The sequence below is a fragment of the Eulemur rufifrons genome, chromosome 15, assembly GCF_041146395.1.
Source record: "Eulemur rufifrons isolate Redbay chromosome 15, OSU_ERuf_1, whole genome shotgun sequence".
Classification (NCBI taxonomy): Eukaryota; Metazoa; Chordata; class Mammalia; order Primates; family Lemuridae; genus Eulemur; species Eulemur rufifrons.
Window position 1 is genome coordinate 31623230 of NC_090997.1, and position 25960 is coordinate 31649189.

General features: G+C 34.9%; 1 protein-coding gene across 1 annotated transcript in view; it reads left to right on the forward strand.

Annotated features, from left to right (window-relative positions):
- COL19A1 (collagen type XIX alpha 1 chain) overlaps positions 1 to 25960 on the forward strand; it is a 293777-nt gene that overhangs the window by 23166 nt on the left and 244651 nt on the right. Inside the window, exons 4-8 of the mRNA XM_069489063.1 lie at positions 12343 to 12466; positions 13859 to 14134; positions 18159 to 18239; positions 21976 to 22101; positions 23213 to 23275. Coding sequence (XP_069345164.1) covers positions 12343 to 12466; positions 13859 to 14134; positions 18159 to 18239; positions 21976 to 22101; positions 23213 to 23275 — 670 coding nt within the window. The remainder of the gene's footprint in view (positions 1 to 12342; positions 12467 to 13858; positions 14135 to 18158; positions 18240 to 21975; positions 22102 to 23212; positions 23276 to 25960) is intronic.

The following is a 25960-nucleotide window of genomic DNA, read 5'->3' on the forward strand; positions in this document are numbered from 1 at the left end:
AAAATAGCATTAAATAGTCTAATCCCTATTCTCAGACATAATCAGATTGTATAATAGGATATAATTATGATTTTAGTGATAAACTTTGACATGTATATCAACCAAGGAAGAATAATTGTGGCAGCTAATAAATCATTAACTATTATCATTGAATTCTTTCAACTTAGCCACAAAGGCTAATCAGAAAATAAGCATAGTATTAAATAGCAGAAAAACTATGCTTGTGTAGCTTTATGTGACTCACATAAGTTTGGTACATTGTTTATGATCTCATTTAGGTCAGCACTTAGATTTCCTAAAGTACATTTGTTCCAGATGAGGTGAAATTTTTATAATTTTAAGCTGAAAGAATAAAATATTCAAATAATTGACTTGATTAAATTTTTTTTGCCATGCTATATGTATGTAATTTGGAAGAAATCACAAGTTCAGTGAAAAATTTAATTAATATGGACACATGTGGTGGTGCCGTGCAAAATTAACATCTGGCTGGTTGAATAGGAGATTGAATTGACCAGATGTTTTGTGCTCAAGTTATTCTTCTTATTTGAACAATCTCAACTTCCTCTCTCTACCTCAGAAATTCTCTGCTTCAGCTGTCCTCCCTAGAGGCAGCCCTCCTGCTTTCAAAGGTTAACCCCTTCACTTGTGCTCTTAATCCTCTCCCAGCCAGCCTCCTCGAAGGCCTTGATCCAGCCGTGATCCCCCTTGCTCTTGGGTCTTCAACACCCCTCTCCACAGTCTCTTAGCCTCTTGGGCAACAAATATGTCCTTAATCCTTCCCTGTTCTAGAAACAGTCTCCCTCAGCAGTCCCTTTTACTCATAAATTTCTTAAAAGAATAATGTTATTGGCCACTTTTACTTCTTCACACATCCCATAACCCATTCAAATCTTACTAGGATTTGTTGAACACCATGGAAATTTTTCCTTCAAAGTTGCTGGTGACCACTGACCTGTCTCTAATGCCAATGACGATGTGTTGCACTAAACTGCCTTTGTGAATCCATTTCTCTCTCTCTATTATACTTTATCCACTTTTTCTGCCTGTTGGAATCTCACCTATCCTAGGAAGCTTAGCACACCTCTTACCTTGTACATTCAGCCCTCACTGGTCCTCAGTCAAATTTCCTTCTTTTTTTGTGACCCAATAACACTTTTCTTATGATTTTTACATAATCCTGAGCTCATATAATCTAATTTTTCTCAGGTATCATTAGTATGTGGATTCCAATGATACCATATTAACATCAGTGCCTACACTATTATGGTTCCTACTGTGTACCTGCACAACTGTAGAACCTCAGCTTCCTCTTAAAGGTATTTTCGTTATTCCTGGGAGCCCCAAGAGTGATGCACATGCTTTTGTTCTCATTTTCTAATTTCCTTGTCAATGCATGTCACCCTTGCCCTTGCTGGGAGTCCCCTCCAAGAAAATGCTATTCTGCAAGACCCAGCCAATCTCTGCTCATGTCTGCCCACCCTCAGCTCTCAGGTGCCAGAGCTGCCCTGTGGCTTATGACTGAGCACATTGTGTGTATGTGCTTTGGAGGGTGGTGGTACAGGTCTAATGACCCCTTTATCTAACTGTCCCCTAGGCCCCGAGGCAGTACTTCTTGGGCATAGGGCCTCACAGAGTGTTTAATAAATGTATTTCTATCAACCCCTGGTTCACCCTCCTCTGCAGAAGCTAGTAGATACATATACGATACGAGGCAATCGTCTCTGTTAGCACCATGTTGCCTGCCTTTCTCTTCTAATTTACCCTTGATAAAAATATAAAATTGCCTTTGTTTAAAAGGGCTGTATAGAAAAAATGTTTTATGGTACATTGTCACTATTATTTCTAAGTTCAGCTTTGATACCGGTGAAAGAAGAAATTCTAACTAAGTATTTCATTCCCAAATGATAATGAATACTCATTATGTGCCAGACCCTGAAAGTTTAAGGATGAATAAAGATCATCCATGAAATTATTTCTGTCTGGGAAGACAGGTAAGCCAAAAATTAGCTATTATGCAATACAGTAGCAATTTTTCATGATAAACTCTGAGAGAACAGATGAAATGAGGAATAGCTTCCCTGAGGAAGTAAAAAGTTGAGGTTTGAAATATGAATTTTCCAGGTGAGCCAGGGAGCCAGTGTGTGTTACGGTAGTGAGCAGGAGTGACATACTAGTTTCAAAGGTCAGGCAATTTGAGGAACAGTGAGAAATCCCGTGTGGTTAGTGAACACAGGTAAGGAGAGTGTCTGGAGGTGGAGAAGGCTGAAAGTGTGGGCTGTTTTGAAAGGCCTTATCTGCTGGCCTGAGGGGTTTGAACTTTAGTCTATAAAGAAGCGAAGGTATGGGAGCAATAGCATTACATTCTAGAAAAAACAGCTGAGTATATGCCATTAGGAACATCACAGCTATCAGATAGTTAGGTCTGGGATCTTCCAGACTGACCCTGAAGCAGGAGTTGAGTTCCCAGAACCAAGAAGGACACTTTAGAATTCAGAGGATCTCTTGTGGACAGGGCTGGGTTTTATCCAGGATTTTTTTTTATCTTTCTTGGCTGGGGGATACCTGTAAAAGCCAACCTTCGAAGGATTCCCATTTCTGAAAAGCATATTGTCTAATTCATGCTTGATTTTTGTTATCTGAGTAGCATGTAATGGGGGGGCGTGTTTTCAATGGAAAGTCATTTACAATGCCACAACGAACAAGTGCTTATCAGAACAGGCGAGAGATTATTAGAGAGTCATCCAAGCTTTGTTTTCCCATTAACAACCTATCTGTCTGAATCCCCTCAGCAAACACAAAAAGGCTAAGATTTCAGAGTCTCTGTGGCTGTGGAACTCAAAGATCATCACCCAGCCTAGGGGAAAGGCATTTGAGACAAACTCTCCAGGCCTTGCGAGCCAAATTGCTTGTAACGTGACAGGTGATGGTGGATGTCAGCTGGGACAGAAATGACTTACTATAAACTCCAAGCATCTCTCACTTCACTCTCAGGAAATGTAACTTGTATCATATTTCTCTTCCTGGAAGATATTCAGCAAGTCAGAGGCCCCATTGATACTTGTAAATACGGAAGTTCTTCATAAACCCTGCCTCACGCTTATTCAGAATGGAAGAATTAATTTGGAAGCCAGTTCTTGATATTTAAAAATAGATTTTTTTTCCATTTAGCCATTTCATTTCAAAAGCAAAATAAATAAATAAAGCTTGGTCTTGTTAAATATGATCTGGAAATCTCACTCTAGCTCTATCAAAATAAGCACTTTACTTCAAGGCTTATGCTATGAATTTGTTGAAGAATAATCTCTGGAACCATTGTAATCAGTAATTAAACTTTTTAAACACATTGCTGTCTGAATATATGTTTCACTCAGTTTTTGGAATATCATGTATAAAATGAAATTTCTGTAGAATAATTATGTCATCTTGCTTTTCAGTTTATGAGCACTGATATTGTGAAAGCTTGTTAATCTTTGTTCTTTTATATATTTTCACTCCTTGCCTCACATTCCATTTTATGTAGTTAGGTGAAAGAAAAAAAAAAAAACATACGTAATCATGAGTTTTCTTCCTATTCTTCTCTTATTCTGTATTTTGGGTTTATCCTTTACTTTTTCTGTATTTGAGACCCTACTAGCCACGTCACAAACTATGGTTCTTTTAGGAACACTGAACAAATACATCAAATTGAATTTTCTGTGCAATTCCTAATTACTTAATATACTAAGTAGTAAACAAATTTGTGAGCTTCATTATTGTCTTTATTTTTCTTGACAACAAACCACCAGGGCCTAGTCATGGAGAATAAATGTAATCTCTCTACTTCGATCTCCCCATGAAACAATAGCCAATAAATATTTGCATGTGTTTTAAGAGAATGAATTATTTTTTACATTTTCTGATTTTCCCTGGCTTTTCCAGGCTTGCAGTCCTCACTATCTGGAAAGGAGTGTGGAAAGCAAAGTTTATCCTCTTACGGCAATTCTTATTGGTTTCTCATTAATTGGACAGCCAGGAATACCCATTATTTGTTCAGTTGACACATCCTGTCCCTGAGAGACCAGACACTTTTTGTGTATGGCCGTGTTAGGCACTGATTTCACAACTCAGGGAATGAATAGAATAAAAGTTTACACTGATCTATGTGCCAGGAGAGCAATAACATAGGATCGGTGTGAAAGGTTCACTTTCTTTCCATCATCGTTTGAAATAGTCACATGGTCATTTTCACATTTAACAAATCACTTGACTTTTTGGTTAGGTTATCATTCTATTGATGTTCTTCCCAAAGTATTAAAATCCTAATATATTAATATTACTTCTTGCCAGTAAGATAAACACCAAGGCACTATTTATTAGAATACTTTATACCTTCCTTCACATTACCTGGTTATTAGTACATACGCCGTTCTCCTAACTTTCACTCTTTCTGAAAATTGCACTCATCTTTAAAGAAATGCTTGGGGAAAACTTCTAGTTTCTCTGGGAAATGATCTCTAAGGAATAGAGTGAAAATATTTCTGACTTTTTTCATCTTCTTTAGCATGGATATCTTTTTAAAACCCAATAGACAGTAATCCCTATTTTAAAGATATTACTGTGTGTTTTGTGATACTTCCTGATCTGTGCTCAAAATATCATTCAGGGAAGGAACTGTAATAATAATCTACCTTTCAGGGCTGCTAGGCACTTAGGATGTGCAAATGTCATCATGAATACTTTGCTTGGAGCCCAAGATATTATTCATTGTTGTTCTTAATATTGTAGTATGATTATAAAAATTTTAATTATTGACTTACTTTTTGAAATTAACATTTTATATTTATTTACATTTCTCAGTACTCAGAAAAATAGATGTTTTTTTTCCCCATCATAGTCCCAAAATATTAATTTTAAGTCAGGTTGGTAACGATGAGGGGAATTTTATTCTTAACCAAGAGGATACAAGCAACTTGATATACTGGAAAAAAACTAACCTTGGAATTAAAAGTCGCGAGTTCAAGTTCCATCTTGACCTCTGGCAGAGTGATGGTGGGGTAGTTATTTAACTTCTGTGGCTTTAATTTCTCTTTTATGAAGTGAGATGATTGATCTAGATTACCATCAAGGTTCCTTTCAGCTTTAGGAGTATACAGCTATAGGAAAGTATTATGGGTGGTTTCTTGTGACTGAAACATTCCCAAAGATTGGAAGACTTTTGCTGATGGGCACTTTTGGTAAAATCTCTTTGGAGCAGCTATTATATTTTGCTACAGCCTGTAGTGATTTTAAACTTCTTTTTTTACAGTTAGAAACTGATGTGTTTGTTATTGGACTTTTTTGTGTGTCAAAAGTTTTGATTAATTGGCTTTAGAATCACACAAGACTTGATTTTTTCTTCTGCCTCTTTCCTGATGAATGTGATATAATATGCAGTCTCATGAGGCCTCAACTTTAAGGCATTCTGCAAGCTAACATAGATTTTATGCTGAATTCAAGTGTTTAGCACCTACTGGAACTGGTCATAGGCATCATTGTGGATTTTCCATGAATAGAACAAATTTTTATTAGTGCTTCCTCTATGCCAGGTACTACTCTAGATGCTTGATTTGCAGCCTCAAGTCTGGCAGGACCTCTGTTTTTGTGGAAATCATGTTCCAATGGTTGGGAACAGGCTATAAATATGTAAACTAATAAGTTCTTAAAGAGTCATGTAGTTAGAAGCCTATGAAGAAACTGGAACAAGATAATATGTTAGATAGTGACTGGAGTGAGGACAACTTTAGAACTTTTCAGAGGAAGTGACATTTGAGCTGAGACCTGAACGATGAGGAGAAGCCATCTAAATGAAGACCTCTGGGAAAGACCCTCCCAGGAGAGGGAACAGGAAGTACAGAGGCTTGAGGTCTCAATGAGTCTGGTGTGTTCAAGGAACAAAATTCAAGTCTCTGTGATTGGAGCCTAGGAACCATGCTGAGACTGGAATAGGAGACGATGTGTCAGAGGAAGGCGGGGGCCAGATCACATCAGGCCTTATGAGTCATGATCAGGGATATGCATTTTATTCTAGGAACCATGGGACACTTTCAGAAGGTTATAAATAGGGGAGGGACCTGTTCTGATTTTAAAAGACATTATAGCTGCTGTGTGCAGGCCAGACTGTAAGGGAAGGGAAAGAGGAGGTTAATCAGGACACCATAACTGTCCTGGGGAGAGAGGGTGACACCCTGGACTAGGGTGGTGATAGTGGATATGGAGAGAAGTGCAGAGTCAGAATCTATTTTGGGGATAAAAACAGTAGTAAGACTTGCCCATGGATTAGATGGGGTAGGGGATAATAAAGGAAGGCAAAAATCAAGAATGACTTCTAGGGATTTGGCTGGGACGCCTGGGAGAACGGCCACGTCTTTGGCTGAGATGTGGAATCCTTGTGAGGGATGTGCTTGGGCAGCAAAACAAAAAGTTCAATATCTGTTATTTAGTTAGAGATGGCTTTAACTTCCAAGTGGAGATGCCCACTGGGACTTAGGTATGCGAGTCCAGAGCACAGGAGAGGGAAATAGACAAGGTTCATCTTGGTTGCATGTTCTTTTTGGAATTCTCCTCCCATATTTTCAGTGCTATAAGGTGACATTTTGCTGCCCAGGGCTCACAACAGTGGCATCTCACCTTTGTCTGGCTCAGAAGCATTTGCTGTTCTGGATTTATGCTTCCTTCCCTATGTCTTTTCTATTAGAACCGCCTTGCTTTGTAACAATCCTTGTAGATCTCTTCTCTGTGCTTTCCAAGTGAGAATTAATTATTAGACAATTTGTTGGTAATGTGTGACTGATTTTTTTGGACTATTTAAATGTTAACAGAGCTTGTGTTTTATAAACACAAGCATTTTTCCAGACAAGAAGAAAGCTCCAGTAATAGACTATTAGGTGTTTTGGCTTGTTAAAGAAAGCACTTCACAGTTAGGGAGAATGTTGGCAACTTTGAGTTTATGTCACATATAAAAAAGACAGTGGATGTGTAATCCTATTTAATAATAATTATACATATATGGAGTGATTAAGTGCTTCCTGTATCTCAAGATCTTTTCTGTAATACAGAAACCTCTTAGACTTCATTTTATTTGTATTTCCTAGTGGTTTTAAATAAATTTTTACCAAGAAAAGATTTTTCATTAATCAGATGGGATATCAAATCTAGAGAATGAGGTTAATATGAAATTTGGACATATATAATCTATTCTTAAAGTCCTATACAGTGAATGCCTTCATGGTTAATAAAACATTAATTTTTACCCAACTCCACGTATATAGCTACTAGTACTTTGTAATTAGATATTCCATTTTAAGTATATATGGAGAAAATATTGGTGTATGTATACTTTCATTTGAATGTTTTTTTCCATCTTCCTTTAATGCTTCAGTGATTTATTCATTATAGAATCTATAGGCTGGGAGTTATAGATTTTGCAATGTATTTTTTACCTCCCATAATGGAAAAATATTTTTTAGTCCCCTTATCAATTTTTAAAAGAACTTATCTCAGCTTTAACATATTGAGGCATATGGTCTTTTGGTGGGAGGATGTCTGTTAACCCTCTCTCATCTCTGTCTTTGAAGAATATAGGGTTAATTTATAGGTCATTTTAGAGGTTAGGATTATTTTTTTCCAAGATGGAAATAGTTGGGGGCTTTTAAAAAATGATCATTATCATAATTCATGCTCATTGCAAAAATTGAGAAAGTAGAAAAAATTTCAAGAAGAAGATAAAAATCTCTGTTAATTATAACACCAAGGGGGATGCATTGTGATGTTAAGATTTTTAGGAATTCAATTTTTTATTGGGGTCAAAGCCTCACTGGTACTAGTTCTCAAATCTGGACACTGCTTTCTGCCATAATTGGTCATTTTTAAGGAGACCTATTTTTGCTCCCCTGCTACTTCCTCTACAGATTTGATACCATTTTCTTCTACTTTATGATTGAACAGAGGGCTGCTGTACATAGAGAATATCAGAGAGCAGATGAAAACCACATTCTAGATTTTTGCAACACTGAAGTTTACAAGTTCAAAGGCATCTAAGATATGTGAATTACAAGGCTTCAGAGACACTCCAGGTTATATCTAGAACTGGCCACCGCTCTCAGGGAGGGACTCCATAGGTGGCAAGTTTCTCTTGTCACCTTTGGATAATTTGGAACAATTTTAGTTTGACCCTATGACTTTTAATCAGTCATATTTTAAAAATATTGATTTAATACTGAACCCTTTGTTAATTTCTTATACTTGTGCCCCCATATGCTCATTAATATTTAGGTGACCTTCATTAACATATAGAAAAGTAAATGATGGAAAATAAAGAATAAATTGTACTTAAATTTCACGGAGTCTAGGCTTTTCCAATGTAAGTTAATATTAACTTATGTGAGTGAATTTTCCATTTCTGACATTGAACTAGTTACCATATGTATAAAATGGAGGGAAGGGGAAATTCCATTGAGAATTCCACAAAGTGAGGGAAGGGAGAATTTCCATTGAGAATTTCTAGCTTAATATATATATGAATGAATTTGGCAAGTACGGATCAACAATATTTTTCTTACTGAGAATTTCACTGAATAAGCAATGGATAGGATTTCTTATAGGAAATTACACTCCATTCAAAAATGTTCAAGTGTGGATATCTTAGACACAGCAAGCTGTCATTATATCTCTCTGGTAACAGATCAGTAACCCAATATGGCCTCTTTTATAATAGAAACTTTGGCAAGACCCAGAGAAATTATTCTGTGTCATGTCAAGTGTTCTTGTGTGGTATAAACAACAAGAATAGTTTGTAAGAGTAGATATATTTTTAAATATTTTATTCTTAAAATGTAAGAATTTTGCTTCAAATATCACAATCTTGGCAAGAAAAATCATTTTTGGTATTGAAAGCAGAATATGAATTTCTGAAAGAGAAATATACTAATTATAATGATTTTAATTTACTATAAACTTAGACTAAAAATTTAATTTTTCTTTAAGTATAACAAAATTAGTTATTAAAAATAGCTAAATTTATTTCAATGTATATTTTAAGAATATAATTATATAATAGTATTAATAATGCTCTTGTTATTTTTTGGCACAGAAGAAACATTTATGAGATGTAAAATTGTTTCAATTTTTAAATTAAATATTAAATTATTGAAAAATATTTATATTTTATTTTTATTTATAAATGTTAAAATATCATTTCAAAATTAAGTATGTCTGTATTTTTCATTTGCTGGATCACTCATTCATTCAACAAACAGAATGCCCTATTGGCACTACACTTAGGCTTTGTGGGTGATACAAAGATATATTAAATGTTGTCCTTGCCTTCAAAGAGCTTTCAATCTCAATAAGAGATGTGACAGGTGACTACACAACTATAATCCTAAGTAGAAAAATGAAGAGAAAAATGTTTTCATTATTTTTTGCTTTGGAACAAACCACAACAAAATTTAGTGACTTAAAACAATTTACTATTTCTAAAGGACTTCAGAAAATCTACTCCTCCATAAAAGCAAAGAGAACACAGGCAAAAATTGTCAAAATCAATATTTTTAAAACTCTGTAAATTTACCAAGGGCTGGCAACAATCTTGTGAGTGTTTATTCAAGAAAAACATTGAGTTTCCGAAGGCTAGCAGGCTTTGTGGCAGTTTAACTTGTCCTATTTACATCTCTTTCTTCCCAACACTACGGTAGGCTTAAAAACCAGTAGCTTCAGAATCGCAATGCAAACTGTTTTCAGTAGCCTAATAGTCATTAGGAGAGGGAAGAAAGGGTTTGGAATTCCTTGAAAACCCCACTTCCAGAGAATTGTCATTATTTTACCTGCCTGGTAGTTCCCTGGAAACCCCTACTCACAGTTTGTCATTATTTGACCAGATCAGAGCTTGCTCAGTAAGAATAACCTATTCCTCTGAGCATTAATTGAAAATAATCAGTGGCAATTGTTTAGCACTGCAGCTGTCTGAGGCAGCAATTATAATTGGGGCAAAAGAGAAGCTGACCGAACAAACAAGCAAAAACAACTAAAAAGAGTTGTCCACAGAGGGTACTAGAAAGTTCCAACACACTATGAGAATACAGACACCTATTTGTGTGCACAGGGCTGTGTGGAAACTCAGGAAAGTTCTGAAAAGGCCTTAAACTCTTAGCTCTCGCCAACCCTGAAGCTCTGAATAAGCACAACATGAAGGCTAAGGAGACTTGTAAACTGCCTGCCTGAACGTTTAAGATGTTCTCCAACATGCACCCATAGCTCTTTATCAGAGGCTGGGATGCTTATATGTCAAAGTCATTTAACTGTTCAATCATTAGTTGCCTACTAAGCTAACTGATCAGAAACTCTAGTGATTACACATGACAAATAATATACATTTTAAAGAATTTGTTCAAAAAGGTAACTAAGCAAATAAATAGCAGCAACAACGACAACAAACAGCAACAACAGCAAACCACTGACAGGTAGAGAGTCTGATTCCCAGAGTTGTCATATTGTATTGTTTAAAATGTCTACTTTCAATGAAAAGATGACAAGATATGCAAAGAAACAAAATTACAAGATATGCAAAGAAACTATAAACAAAGCTCTACACAGAGAAAAGAGTAGTCAATAGAAACTGTTCCTAAGGACACCTGGACATTGAACTTACTTGACAAAGACTATATAAATCAGCCATTTTAAATATATTTAAACTAAAGGAAACTTTAATGAACTAAAGGTAAGTTTAAGGATGATGTCTCACTAAATAAAGAACATAAGAATATCCATAAGTAGTTAGAAATTATTAAGAAGAAGCAAATCGAATTTTTGGAGTAAAAAAATACAAAGTAGACATGAAAAATGTACAGGAGGGGCTCAAGAGCAGATTTGAGGTGGGAGAAGAAAGCATCAGAGGACCTGAAGATAAGTCAATTGGGATGATTCAGTCTGAAGGACAAGAAAAAAAAAAATGAAGAAAAATGAACAGAGGCTCAAAACCCATGTGACACCAACATATGCGTAATAGGAATTCCAAAAGGAGAGGAGAGAAAGAAAGGGGAAGAAAGAATATCTGAAGAAACAGTGAATAAAAATTCCTCAAATTTGATGAAAATCATTAATTTATACATTCGAGAAGCTTAACAAACTCTAAGAAGGACAAACTCAAAGGAATCCACACCTGTTCACATGATAATCAAACGGCCAAAGCCAAAGAGAGAATCTTGATAGCAGCAAAAGAGATATGGCGGACATCGTACAAGGGCTTCTCAAAATGATTAAACTGATTTCTCATCAGAAACCATGGAGACCAGGAGGCAGTGGGATAACACAAAGTTCTCAGAGAAAAAGTCTGTCGATCAAGAATTCTATAAACAGCAAGACTATCCTTCAAAAATGAAGGTGAAATTAAGGATAAACAAAAACAGAGAATTTGAGACTAGCATATCTGCCCTATAAGAAATACTTTGGGAACTTCAGGCTGAATCAAAGAAAACTAGATAGTAACTCATCCAAACAATGAAATAAAAAGCACCAGAAAAGTTAATTACATAAATCAATATAAAAGCTAGAATAAATATATTTTTGTGACTTATTTAATTCTCTTATCAAATTTAAAATACAGTTGTATAAACACATATATACATAAAGCAATAATTATAAATCTCCATTGATGGGCATAGAAAATATAAAGATGCAATTTGTATGACAATAATAGCACAAAGCAAGGAAGAGGAAACAGATATATAGGAGCAAAGTTATTATATACTATATATACTATGAAAAATAATGTTAAATCTGTTTGCTATATTTAGTATCAGTCTTAAATTGGTACTAGGAATTCTGTATTAGAAACTCATTTGCAAGAGTTTAATAAGATAAAATTTCTTTGTAAAATATACACTTATTATCAGTGTTCTTTGAAATTCTCTATACCTTGATTAACAAAATCAAGGAATACTGTTTACTTCTTTGTTAAATATCTACTGTTTTGTCAGACTGCAGTGAATTTTGAGATTTTTCCCTCTTGAATCATCTTGTTGAATAAGGGATAATACAACATAGTACTGTAGCCTATCCACTCATTTTTATATATCCCAAGCTTTAACACCACCATACCAGAAGATTAAAAAAAGGGAGAGAATGAGAATAAAAATAACACTGGTAACATAGGCATGGCTGCCTTCGTATTTCCATTAGGTAGATTACTATAAAAACGAATAACAAGTTATAAATTCATTGAGAAAATGTGACTGAGATTCTATGTTGCATGGAACATTATACCTAGGATTTTTTTCCTTGCCATCTTCAGTTTACTCACAATGGGTCTTTGTTTTCTTCCCACAGTAAGATATTTCCCGAAGGCCTTCCTGAGGAGTACTCTGTGGCAACCATGTTTCGTGTACGAAGAAACACTAAAAAGGAGCGGTGGTTTCTGTGGCAGGTGTTAAACCAGCAGAACATGCCACAGGTCAGGTACCATGAGAGTTGTGCTTAGTAGTTTTCCCTTGTGTGATTAGGCCAGGTGAATCTTTGAACTATGAGCACAAATTTGGGAGCAGATCTATTATAGTATCTGAATATTCTATCTTTTAGAGGAATCATCAACAAAGAAGTACAAGTATTCTTATAGTTAGGATGGTCTTGCTGAGATCTGTAATGTGAGAGGCTGATGGGTGAGACAGGTTTAGTTTTTTTCTTTTATTCTAGATTCATATTTTGTCTAAAGATATTAAACTGCCTTTCCTCACAACTGTTTTATTGACTAGTTCCATCATCTTCTATCATCTCTGATGTTAAAGAAGTTCATTGTTTTATTTGACAATCTTTGGTGAATTAAGAGTTGAGACTTAAATATTTATTTCATCAATAAAAAATTTATGGAACGCATGCTATATGCTAGATAGTGACAAGGATAAGAGATCTAAAAAGGAAAATTCCTATTCTCAGGGAACATTAGGTTTAAGGAGATGACATTTAGGAGAACAACATAATGCAGCATAATTATAATCCAGTGGGACAAGTACAATGGTAAAGGTAAGCTTGGTGTTGGGTGGGGACTATGGGAGCACAGAAAGGACAGCTTACCAAAATGGAGGGACGAGGACAGCAGGAATCTAGGAAAGCTTGTGGAAGAGATGGCATGTGGGCTGAAAAGAGGGGGTGCAGGCAGGGGAGATAAACCTCAAAATTATGTATACTTCTATACATATCCATTGAAATATTTTCAACTTTCACTGGTTTGTTAATACAGTCACAATTTTATGACGAGAAGATAAATTGAACTGAAAGAGCATGTCCTTTATAAAGTGCATTTTATCTGCACCACGCAAATTATCAAAGGTTAAAGAAGTTGATCTCAGAAATGATCATATTCTTATTCTTCTTAAATTAGTAACCTTGAATTCTTGAATTACTTATACAGAAGAATAATTTATATATAAGAATCTTCAATAATTTATATTTAAGAATCTTATATGTAATTTTAAATTACATAATCTTAAATAATTTATATATAAGAATATATAATTTATATATAATTTAAAATTATAAATTTTATAATCTGTATATAATTATATAACATAATTTATGCATATATATATACACACACACACACACACACACACTTTTAGATGTTCTCTCGAGAAGGAACATGTTACATTTACCAGAATACCCATTTTTATAGCTGGGTATTTGCTGTTCTTTTATATTATTAACAAACCTGGTGGACATAGGTGTCATCTAAAACATTTTACTAACTGCCTCAGTTATACGAGCATACATTTTGAAATTTTCATTGTGTGCTTTAATAATTTTGAACAATGATTTCTAAAACATTTAAAGATTATTTGCATTTTTGCAGGTTTCTATAGTAGTTGATGGTGGAAAGAAAGTAGTGGAATTTATGTTTCGAGCTGCCGAAGGAGATGTGCTGAACTACGTTTTTAAAAATCGAGAACTCCGTCCTTTGTTTGATCGTCAGTGGCATAAAGTTGGTGTCAGTATACAACCCCAGGTCATTTCACTTTATATGGATTGTAACTTAATTGCAAGCCGGCAGACTGATGTAAAGGACGCTGTGGATTTTCGTGGACGGACAGTTATTGCTGCACGAGCTTCAGACGGCAAGCCTGTGGACGTAAGTCGTGATGTTGGATGTAAAAGAGAGCTAGTAACATTTCTAAGTTGAAATGTCTTTCAACTTAGAAATGTCTTATTGAAAACATCTTTTTTAATTACTGTGGAATAGATTCCCTCACTGATTTTATTAATTTAATTAATTGACCATCAGATGTGTGAAGAGTAGCTATATATTTCCAACTATATTTTCACATATATTATTTTCTATTTCTTCCCCATTTTCTCCAGCCTATGAATTTAAAAGAATTAGGTCATGCTTTTAAAAGTAAAATTATTTAAAAGTAAATTTTAGTAAAAATTGAAAATATGATACAAAATGTAAGCTTGGTCTAAGCTCATATGTTTTGAATAGAAAGGACTGGAAAAAGATGAACTTTAAGTAGTTTCAGATTATTTGATGTTTTCATTCAAGAACAATAGGCTATTTGTTTATCCTCACAATAGCAGTTGCTTTATATTGCAGACTACTTTTCATAAGCTTATAATGGTTTTTCGGGGTTCTATTGGATGGAAACAGTCACTAAATGTATGAGTAGGTCATTTTAATGAGAAAATTGGCTAGTAAAACACTTTCAGATAAAAAGGTTCTTTAAAAATTACATTTAAAGTTAAGATGATAGAGATTTATTATTTATTTCTGTAAAGAACAAGGCCCATAATCTTAAACAGGTGAGATATATCTAAATGTGATGGCTACATGTCTTCTTGTGGGTGGAATGATAGGAAAACCCATAAAAATAATCTGAATGCAGATCACCAATAGGAAATGTTAATGCTGTTAACGCAAAGCACTTAAAATTTCAATTTTATTTCAAAAATACAACTTTGTGCAAATACATAATTGGCCAACTTACTATTTTTAAAGGCCTCTATAGAAGGATATTATATATATATATTTTAATCATTTTTTCCTAGAGACCATGAGTGAGCAGATCAGTGAGAAATGCCAATAACTAGGGCTCAGTAGATGACCAGGAAAATAGGCCAGAGCAAAAGAAGCCAACCCTGCAGACAAGACAACACAGCATTATAGAGAGTGAGCTGGCTTGGGAGTCATACATATTGGCTTTAAATCCTGGCTGGGCTACTTAATTGTTGTGGTCTGTTTACTTGCCTTGTTAGCTGTTAACTTGTCTGGGCCTCTGTATCCTCAATTATAAAATAGAGTTGGTAGAGTTACTGGTTGTGATTGTATAGAATATATGCTAAGAATATATGCTATAGTGCCTAATATGTGGTCAGTTCTCTATAACTTCATTTATCTATTTAGGGCCAGACATGACATTCAACCCTGGCATAAGAAGGTGGAAAGAAACAAAACAAAACAAAACAAAACTGCTGCTCCTTCTCACAAAAATCTCAAAGGCTAATAAAAGGATTAAAATCTATGTCAGTAAATGGTGGCTGCTAATAATAGTAATAACATTATTCATCATAACAACAAGAATACTAGACAGACCTTTCGGTAGGGTCTCTCCAAAGGCACAAGGGGAAGTGGGCACCAGTAGCTAGAACATCAGAGGTATGGCTTCCAGCAGCGGGTGGAATATAGGTAGATGGGAAGTCAGCTTTGGGGAATTCTAGCAACAACAGCAGAGAGTGGCAGAAGTACCTGCTGCAAGTACCAGAGTTTGGGACTGGAATCTGGTCTCTCGCAGGACTAGTGAGAGCAAAGTGTGCTCTGGTTCCAGAGGAACTGGAAGAACTAAAGAGAAAACCGAGATGAAGCTCATGGGGAGAGGCCTTCAGTGAGAGGGGAGCGAGTTATTGCAAAAGTGGATCCAGTTTTGGAGCTCCAGCTCAGAAGATCGAGTGTTCTATGTCCTGTGTCTCGCTAACTTCTCACCCAAGGAAAGAACTGATCCCAGAACTAAAGCTAGAGAATACCAGGAGTGCCCTTATAAAAAGTACAAAATGTGAAACCATAGCATTACAGTGGTTCATAGTTTAATGTGGATTCTTACTTCATTTGAGGATAAAATTGAAGGCATGTCACAATGATGCAGCTTTTTCAGGAGATGGTCGCTGTTTGAGTTAAACAAATATATATAAGTTTTTAAAAGATTCTTGGTCCTACTAAAACTCTAAGTGGACTAATTTTTCATCATCTCTATACAAGCTCTGTGATTCATAGGATCTGTTGTATTAAAATGTTTTATTTATTTGGACTGTATGTTATTGAAAAAAATCTACTGATTAGTTTTTTTTTTACATATCCTATCCACGTGCTTTTGTTCATAAAGTGATAAAACTGATGTAAAGGATTTTTTAAAAATAAACAAATCTTCATTTTGATGGGGGTCAGTACAGACTTAACACTAACATTCTCCTTCTAAAGCACTGTGTCAATGAAGGGTTCTAAAGTAACTAATGAAAAAAGAAAGCACAAACTAGGCTGATTGTAGTTTCAATGTCATGGGTTTTCAATTAGGTCCTAATTCTTTGAAAATTGACGATCTATCTTTAGTTGACCAAAATAATTCATATACAGGGCCTGGCAGAGTGGATGGCATATAATGGGATTTCAATATTTATTGGCTATTTTGATAACAAGATGATGACAAATAAGTTTTAGTTAAGAACAGTATTAATTAACTGGAGTCCCCATTCTTCATTCTACATAATTGGTATGTTACTGCCAGTATTTCACTGGACTATGTAAGACAGCGCATTTAAACTTTATAAATAAAAGTTAACTCAATAACCTTGCAAAAAGTTGTAAAAAAGGAATGATTAAATTTTATTTAGTCTCAGAGTTTTGCATTTCCTGCAAATCTTAGGCTGCTCATGAATCTACAAGGTATCTAAAGTTCTTAATGCTTTCTATGAGCTGAATTGATTTTATTTATCTCAGTATAAAATAAAAGTTATAACTTTCTTCTCCTTTTTTTGCTTTTTTGATGTTGGGGTAGAGATCGACAACTAATCACAGATGTCTGCTTTTTATTATCATAGGATTAGCTATTATAACGTTACAGTTGAGTCTTTCTATGGGAAGTACTTATTGACCTCAAAGTAATGCATTATATAGTTCTGTTACTTTGGAAGACAAAGAACAAGAGAGAGAGAGAGAGAGAGAGAGAGAAGTGGGGGAGGAGGAAAGAGAAGGGAAGGCGAGAGATTGTTCCTGACCTATGTTATACCTCAAATTATCATACAATTATTAATTAAATTATTAAATTTGTAACTGTAGACTAATTTCAAAGCTCCAATCAATACCTACTTATATAAGGCATTATTTAATACAACAGTCGGTGCTTCAGGAATTCAAACAGCCTATTTATACATTTATCATATTGATGTTTCCCAATAGTCAGCATTATTTACTTTTTCCTAAGTGGTGGCTTGATCTCATATTTAAAGGCATAATTTTACTTTGCTTAAATTACTTTTAATTTCGTGTTCAAATAACAAAAAAACATGAATCTGCTAAGCAAATAGAAGGAATCAATTATTCTGTATAACAATTGAGTCTTGCCTAGGGTTATACCAATATTACATAAAATCAGTAGGTTTTAGACAGAATTCATGAAATGCAAATACAAATAAACACCTTTTTCTTTCCTTATTGGGAAGTGTTCATCTATTTCAGTGCCTCAAACAGGAGGTTTGGAACTACAGATGAAGCCTTTTCCATCCACTGACTGACCTTTGCTCCAGAATTTTTTACTTTGAAATGCCCTCATTTTGTGGGCATACTTTCCTGCAGTGCATAGTAAAGCCCTTCCTTAAGTAACTACTTATTAGTATTTTTTATTGTTTGAAACAATTAGCCAAGGTCTGCAATTTTCATTACCTGATTTCCTCTATCTATAGATCCGTCAGTATCTGACTCTATGTCTATTTCTCAAGTGGTCCATAAAATAATGAATCCTAAAATTAAATGAGAACACTAAAATATGTACCAGTAATTTATTTGTACTAGCTTCCTTTTTCTTTCCAGTTAAATTACCATAGTTTTTAACTGCTTAAGTGTGATATTAAAAAAAAACTAATGATGTTTCTTATTACTGTTTTGATAGATTGAACTTCACCAACTTAAAATCTACTGTAATGCAAATTTCCTAGCTCAAGAAACATGTTGTGAAATATCAGATGCTGAGGTAAGTTAATTTTCTTGGCATGTGAAGAATAAAGAACGCCAGTTGTCTTTTAGTCGCATAGTCCGTAGAGTCCAAATGTAGGGTAGAACTGCATATCTTCTGTTGAAGGTGGGTGAGCAATTTATTCCAAGTAAAAAAGCCTTCTTAATCTCTCCCATAGTTTCTTTCACTGTTTTAATACCAACATTCACCTTGCACTTCGGGGATAATATGTCCTCACTTAGAACTCAACATTAACTAGGAGAGAATTTATGCCTTTCTCCCTAAACTATTTTCTTATGGTAGAATCATCATTTTCTAGTTACAGGAGTTTTAAATCTATGATGCTATTTTATTCTCACACTCATTTTCCTTTTGTAGCCTGTCACTTGTCCTGGCTCGTTTTCCTTTCTGAGAGGTATTTCATCCTCCTCTTCCTTTTCCCTGTTACTTAGCTATGCTTTGAGTCCAAAGTCTACCTTTATCTCATGTCTGGACTATTGCAATAACATGTCAACTGCTTTCCCCATCTCCAGGCCTTTTTTTTTTTTTTTGCTGCATAACCAGAGTAATTTTCTAGTTTGTATATTCCTTCATTATCTTCGAGCAAAAACTTATTATTCAAAAACACTGATCTTCTAGACACTGTGCTAAAGAACAGGGCTAACAAACATGAATAAGGCACATTCCCTGCCCTCTATTTTTAATGCCTTAGGTGACTCCCATTTGGCAACAAAATATAAATCAGTTCCTTAGCCTCTTATTCTAAATATTCCCAACCTAACTGTACAACTATTACTTTCTTATACCAATCTTTCCTTCCAGGAAAAATACTCGATTCAATACTTTCTATATCTCTCATTGTAATGGTCATCTGTGCTTGTATTATTATGTATAATTATATTTGTTTTTTATTTAAGTACAATTTAGACTCAGTGAGGAAAGTTTTACTTTTATAATTTTCTTTTTTATTCCTGGTGATTTGTTCTTAGAAGCCAGACAATTGCTTGATTTGTTGATTTATTAAACTACTAAAAGAGATGGACAGGACAGAAAGATATTTGAAAGGGACTAATTCTAAAAACCTTACAGAAAGAACATATGAAAAGTAAAAGATGAAAATGCTTTTATTATCTTAGACTTCTTAAAATTTCTATATTTGCCATAGAAAATTGTATGAAAATTTTATTAATAATTTGGAATTTAAAAATATTTTAACTTCTGTAGCTCAATTTGGGTAGTGGAATAAGAATGTGGCCAAGTGACTCAAAGCATAGCTAAGTCTTTCAAATATTATATGTTTTGCTTATGTAACTTGGCTTTATAAAGCATATCTCCAATCTAGTTTATGGCTCTCATTCCAAGTAAAATGAAAGGCAGCCAAATATCTTTCTATAAATATCTAAAAAGATAATTTAGAATGCCAATATAAAGACTGGATATACCTAGACTTCCTGGAGCTACACATTTAAATCTTGAAGATGTTAATTCTCTAAAAGTTTTTTATAATTATGCTTTTTTTCATGTAAGAGCTGTTAAAATAATAATTATCTCTGATTGAAAAGTAACATAATGGTGTTTTTCATATATCTAAATATTATATTCCTGACCACTAATCACTGCCTTGTGTCATTATATAATAGACATTTTCAACGTGAATTATGAGAAAACTGTTTAAGAAGTATAGGTGATGGATTGGATGGAGTGGCTTGGTAATTCAAAGCAATGACATGACCTCACACATTATGAACAAAAAATTTTTAAATCATGTTTTTTCAAAAATCATTTGTTAAAGAGTAGAAGTTAAGGTAGAATTCATCCTCATCTATAAAAAAATAACAAAAGACTGTATATTTTTCTGCTGATAATTATTTAAAGGCAACATTACCATCCATTTAATGATTAACAGAAAATAGAAACCTGGTACATTTTACATATGGGAATGTATACTTTGGAAGATTAATAATTATATAAAAGCTGTTTAAATGCATCTGCTGTTCCTCTGATGCCAAATGTACATTTTTTCCAAAATGTTTTGAACTCAGGAAATTTTAATGTACTTATTTAAATATCTAATTTTGTTCTGGAATTTCAAATCACACATATTTTGGTGTTAATATTTTATGGAACATTTCAAAGTTAGAATTTATTTAAGATCATCTATACACATGCTTCTCCACATATTAAATTAGATTTTCAGTTTCTGAATGAGTCAAGTTTCATGACTACATAGAGTAAATGAGGAACAAATATGAAGAAAAGGAGGAAATCAGCAACATTTGTTGAAATAAAAGAGAAATGTGATTAAAATTTTAAAGGCTAATTATCTGAATATGTGTCAAATTAAAACCAGAAGTTTTACAAGTAGAAGAATCCTTCCCTGTATGTTTTATGCTGGGCGCATTTTGGGGAGTGTGGACAGTTTCATAGTGAAGCCTGAGACATACTTTTAAAGTTGTTTACATCTTCAATTTAATACAGTGACTCAGTTTTCCAGAGAAAAATTCTGAATTCTAAGTGCATCTTGGTTGTCTGATTGGGAACCATGGGACAAGAACTGGCTGGGAAATCATATCAAATCATATAAGATGAATGAACTGTTTTGGTGAAAATCTTGTTTCATTCGAATGGACAGTAGTTTTTAGACTTTTGAACTTGGAAACTTATTAGGATAACGCAATAACTAATCAATAAATCTGGGGAGAGTACATATAAAAGAACTAGTGGTGAAGACAGGAAACTCGTCACAGTATTTCTGGGTGCTAGTTACTTTATAGTTTTTTTTGTTGTTATTAAAGCATTATACTGCTGCCCATTTTTTAAAATAAATTTTTCATTACAGAAGTTATATGTTTATTTTAGAAAACTTGGAAAATACAGCCAGATTCAAAACAGAAAATAAATATCAACCATGATCTCAACCACAGTAGATAACCACTGACAATATTTTAGTTTTGTATACTGAAAATACTTTTCCATGCATATGTAATTTGTAGTATACAAAGCAACGTATGAACTCTTTTCCCTAATGCTTTGCCTTCATGAAATTGCAAATTCAGAGTTATAAACCATGGTAAGAAGCCTGGTACATGATATTGAGAAGAAAGAATGCATTCATCCTCTTCAGATTCTCCATCTGGATTAACTTTTTCAGAGAAAAAAAGTTCACTGCTTTGTAACCAAATTTCACTTCATATTATCCAGTACTCTCTGAATCCACTGGCTAAGTATAAAATCTACCACTTGTCTGTTGCAGTGGAGACCTTTTTAATATCTTTAAAGGACAGTGGGCTAGAACAAAGTATACTTTGATTTAATAACCATTGTCTTAGAGTATAAAAATAATTTTTTTCTACTTTCGATGTCTTTACAATCATCTCATTGCAGGTTCAAATGCTTTAATTTTTGGTCCCAAAAGGCATATACACATATTGTTTGTATGAATTATTGAAACAATGCAATTATTATAAATATATGATATTACCGTACTTATCATAAAGTCATCTAATATAGCTTTAGAATTCTGCACTAAAACCATCATTTTTAGTATTTTTGTGTGTGTAATAAAACACATACGGGGCTCAGTGAAAGAGCAAAAGTGTGATAAACTTTCATACACTGGTGTCAATTTTTGGGTAATAAGAAGGTAGTTCTTGCAGTCAACCCCAGTCATCCCCAGTTTGGTGGGAGCCAGTATTTGGAATGTCTGAATGTTTGGAATTGACCTCATTCCCTAAAGCCTGTTTTTGGATTTTAGTGCCCAGAGCAGGATGGCTTTGGCAGTCTTGCATCATCATCGGTAACCACTCATGCCGGCAAAATGTCTGCGTATCTGCCAGCAAAGCAGGAACTTACAGACCAGTGCCAGTGCATTCCAAACAAGGTATGCTAGTTCTAATCTGTGCCCACTGAAAAGCCACTCTGGACAGTGAGCTGGGCTCCTTGAATGTGGCCTCTGGTGTGCAGAATGTGTCTCATCCTTCAGTGCTAGTTGAATCAAATACTAAGTCACTGGAATGGGTTAGGAAAAGGGGATTGAGGATAGGATTTCCTGTATTTTTACCTGGATATTTCTGAGCCTATCTGAACTTCCTTCCAGGGTGTGTATTAGAATGAATAGAAAGGTGATGGAAGGAACCACCTGTACGATAGGCAAGTATTGAGTACTTAGCATGCGCCAGGAATAGGCTGTAGTTCTGAAAATTCACAGTGCCAGCTCTTCAAAAAACACACAAAAATACTCTACATAGTATTTTGTGTGTGTGTGTAGACTGTATTTTTCCAGTATCCCAAAATTTTCAACTAGCTCTCTCTCTACATGGTAAGTTGGGGGGTGGCAGTAATCAGAGGGACTGTGTTATCACTCAAAGAATTAGTTTCACCTGCACCAATATGATCCCCCGGTCAATGAGGCTGGGCCCGTGGACCTACATGAACTTGTTTTGTGGATGTTACTTGTAGTCATAAAGCCCATGCTAAAAGTAGGCTAAGTGGCCTCCTGTTGTCTTTCTCCTGTGCCCATATCCAAGGAAAGGAGAACTTGCTCCAGTTCCTAGAGCAGAGTTTCCCCCAGCGTGGTGACCTAATACATGTCCTTAGACTTACCTGTCCACTATCACTTCACTTTTGGCTGAACCAGTGGCGATGGGAATGGGGTAAAAGCTTAAAGGAATCTTCCATTTCCTCTTATGACTAACATTGCATGATAAGCTCCACAAGAAAATCAAGTGTAAGGTTCAGGGGGACCATAGAGTTGCATGTGTTCCAGCCACAGAAGGTCTCCTGGAGGAGATGATGCTACATGGTGTTTGGAAGAGTGAGGAATAGTGAGCCTTAAGAACAAGGGAAGACAGGCATTCCAGAGGACCGACCAGCATCAGCTCAGAGGAGAGCAGAGCTTTAGCTTGCTATTGCTAGCTTCATATTTATAAATGATTTGTCTTTAGATCAATGTGACAGAATGTTTGCTAATGCAGGAATTCATTATTGTTCAGGGAGAAGCAGGATTACCAGGAGCTCAGGGCTCACCTGGGCAGAAAGGGGATAAAGGAGAGCAGGTAAGACACAACAAAATACTGTTGGGATGAAAGGGGTTTTGTTCCAAAGTAACTTTAAAAATGCATCCATCTCATTTTTGTATGTTCCATACAAATGCACATTTCTCTAAAAGGCTATCAAAGACTATTTTAAAATGCTGATTTCTGAAATAAGAAAGACTATATCAACATTCAAGTCTGCTTTTGAGTTCACATGGGAAGATTGGCCTGAAATTTGGAAAGAGCTGGAACTGCAAGTCTTTGTACCTATAAGCTCTAAGCAAAACTGTGAAGCAGGAAAGTTTATTTTCTAGTTGTGCCCTAGCCTTCTTTAGCATTCTCTTCTCCAAATTGCTGATGAAATCTTATTCCACTTGTCTGTTGACATTTCTCTATGGAAGATTTTTCCTTAGCTCCCTCCCTACCTTTGATTTAAACAGCCAATCTTTGTTGAGTACTTCCTGAGTATAAGACATGTTGCTGAGCGTTGTAGGGGGATATAAAGAAGAGGAGGATAGATTCCCTGTTCTGAAGGATTTTATTTCTAGAAGGAGATAGAAAACTACATGGCCATATGTGTTAGGTGCTATATAAGAGTTGAAAATGTCCTGAGGAAACAATCTGGGAAGATTGGGAAGAATTTAATAGAGGATATGGGGAGTGAGCTGGACCTCTAAGTGTATAATTCTAATCAATATCCCATGCTTGGAGATTTGTCTTGCCCTTCTCCCCACTCCTATCAAAACTTAGCTGTAATGTTCCCCACTCTTTTGAGTCACATCTATTGTTAGCTAATCAGATAAATTAATTTGGTGAAGGTTAGTTGATTATGTTTTTGTTCTCTGAGGAGAAATTGATTTTAATTCTTTTGTGCCTTAACTTGGAAGTACATGATTTAAATTATTTACATAATGGACTTCATTTATAAAAGATAGGAGGCTGAAGACTGAGAGGTGATTGATTCCTCAAAGCTTCAACAAAGCTAAAATCCTTTGACTCCCAAAGGAATGTCTGCCCATGATATCTTGTGTGGGAACTTTTGGCATCATAGCATGTGTTTGAGAAAAGATTTTTGAGGTGGGAAAGGGCATTTATTATTGCCCTTTAAACCACATTTCTTGGTATACCTTTCAATATCATTATATGATTTGCATTTCCCTGATTATTAGCGACATTGAATATTTTTCATATGTTTATTGGCCATTTACCTTTCTTCTTTTGAGAAGCTTCTGTTCATGTCTTTTGCCCACTTTTTAATAGGGTTGTTTATTTTTTTCTTGCTGATTTGCTTGACTTCTTTGTAAATTCTGGTTATTAGCCCTTTATATGATGTGTAGCTTGAGAATATTTTCTCCCATTCTTAGGTTGTCTATTTGCTCTGTTGATTGTTTCCTTAGCAGTGCAGAAACTTTTTAGGTTAATCAAATCCCATCATTATTTTTATTAATGATTGCCATTGGGATCTTTTTAATAAATGCTTTGCCTAGGCCAATAATCTAGAAGGGTTTTTCCTATATTTTCCTCTAGAATTCTTACGGTTTCATGCCTTACATCTACATCTTTTATCCATCTTGAATTACGTTTTGTGAGTGGTGAGAGGTAGAGTCCTGTTTAATTCTTCTGCATGTAGCTATCTAATTTTCCCAGCACCATTTATTGAATAGGGCTTCTTTTCCCCAGTGTACATTATCGTCTGCTTTGTAAAAGATCAGTTGGTTGGAGATAGATGGTTTTGTATCTGCGTTCTCTGTTCTCTGTTCTGTTCCATTGGTCTATGTCTCTATTTTTGTACCAATACCATGCTGTTTTGGTTACTATATCTTTGTAATATAGCTTGAAGTCTGGTAATATGATGCCTCTAGATTTGTTCCTTTTGCTTAAGATTGCTTTGGCTATTTGGGCTCTTTTCCGGTTCCACACAAAGCATAGAATTATTTTTTTCTAGATCTGTGAAATATGATGTTGGTATTTTGATGGGGATTGCATTGAATCTGTAAATCACTTTGGACAGTATGGACATTTTAACTGTGTTGATTCTACTGATCTATGAGCATGATACGTTTTTCCATTTGTTTGTATCATCTGCAATTTCTTTCCTTAGTGTTTCCTAGTTCTCCCTGTAGAGATCTTTCACCTCCTTGGTTATATATATTCCTAGGTATTTTATTTTATTTTATTTTTTTAGCTATTGTGAATGGTATTGAGTCTTTAATTTGACTCCTGACTGTTATTAGTATGTAGAAATGCTACTGATTTATATGCATTAATTTTGTGTCCTATGACTTTGCTGAATTCATTTATCAATTCAGTGAGACTCTTGGTGAAATCTTTGGGGCTTTCTAGATACAAGATCATATCATCAGCGAAGAGCAATAGTTTGCCATCCTCTTTCCTGATTTGGATACCCTTAATATTCTTCTCTTGCCTAGTTGCCCTGGCTAGGACTTCCAGTACTATGTTGAATAGAAGTGGTGATAGTGGGCACACTTGTCTTGTACCAGTTCTTAGGGGGAATGCTTTCAACTTTTCCCCATTCCATATGATGTTGGCTGTGGGTTTGTCATGTGTGGCTTTTATAGTTCTCAGATATGTTCCTTCTGTGCCTAATTTGTTGAGGGTTTTTTTTTTTTTTTTGGAGACAGAGTCTCACTCTGTTGCCCAGGCTAGAGTGAGTGCCGTGGCATCAGCCTAGCTCACAGCAACCTC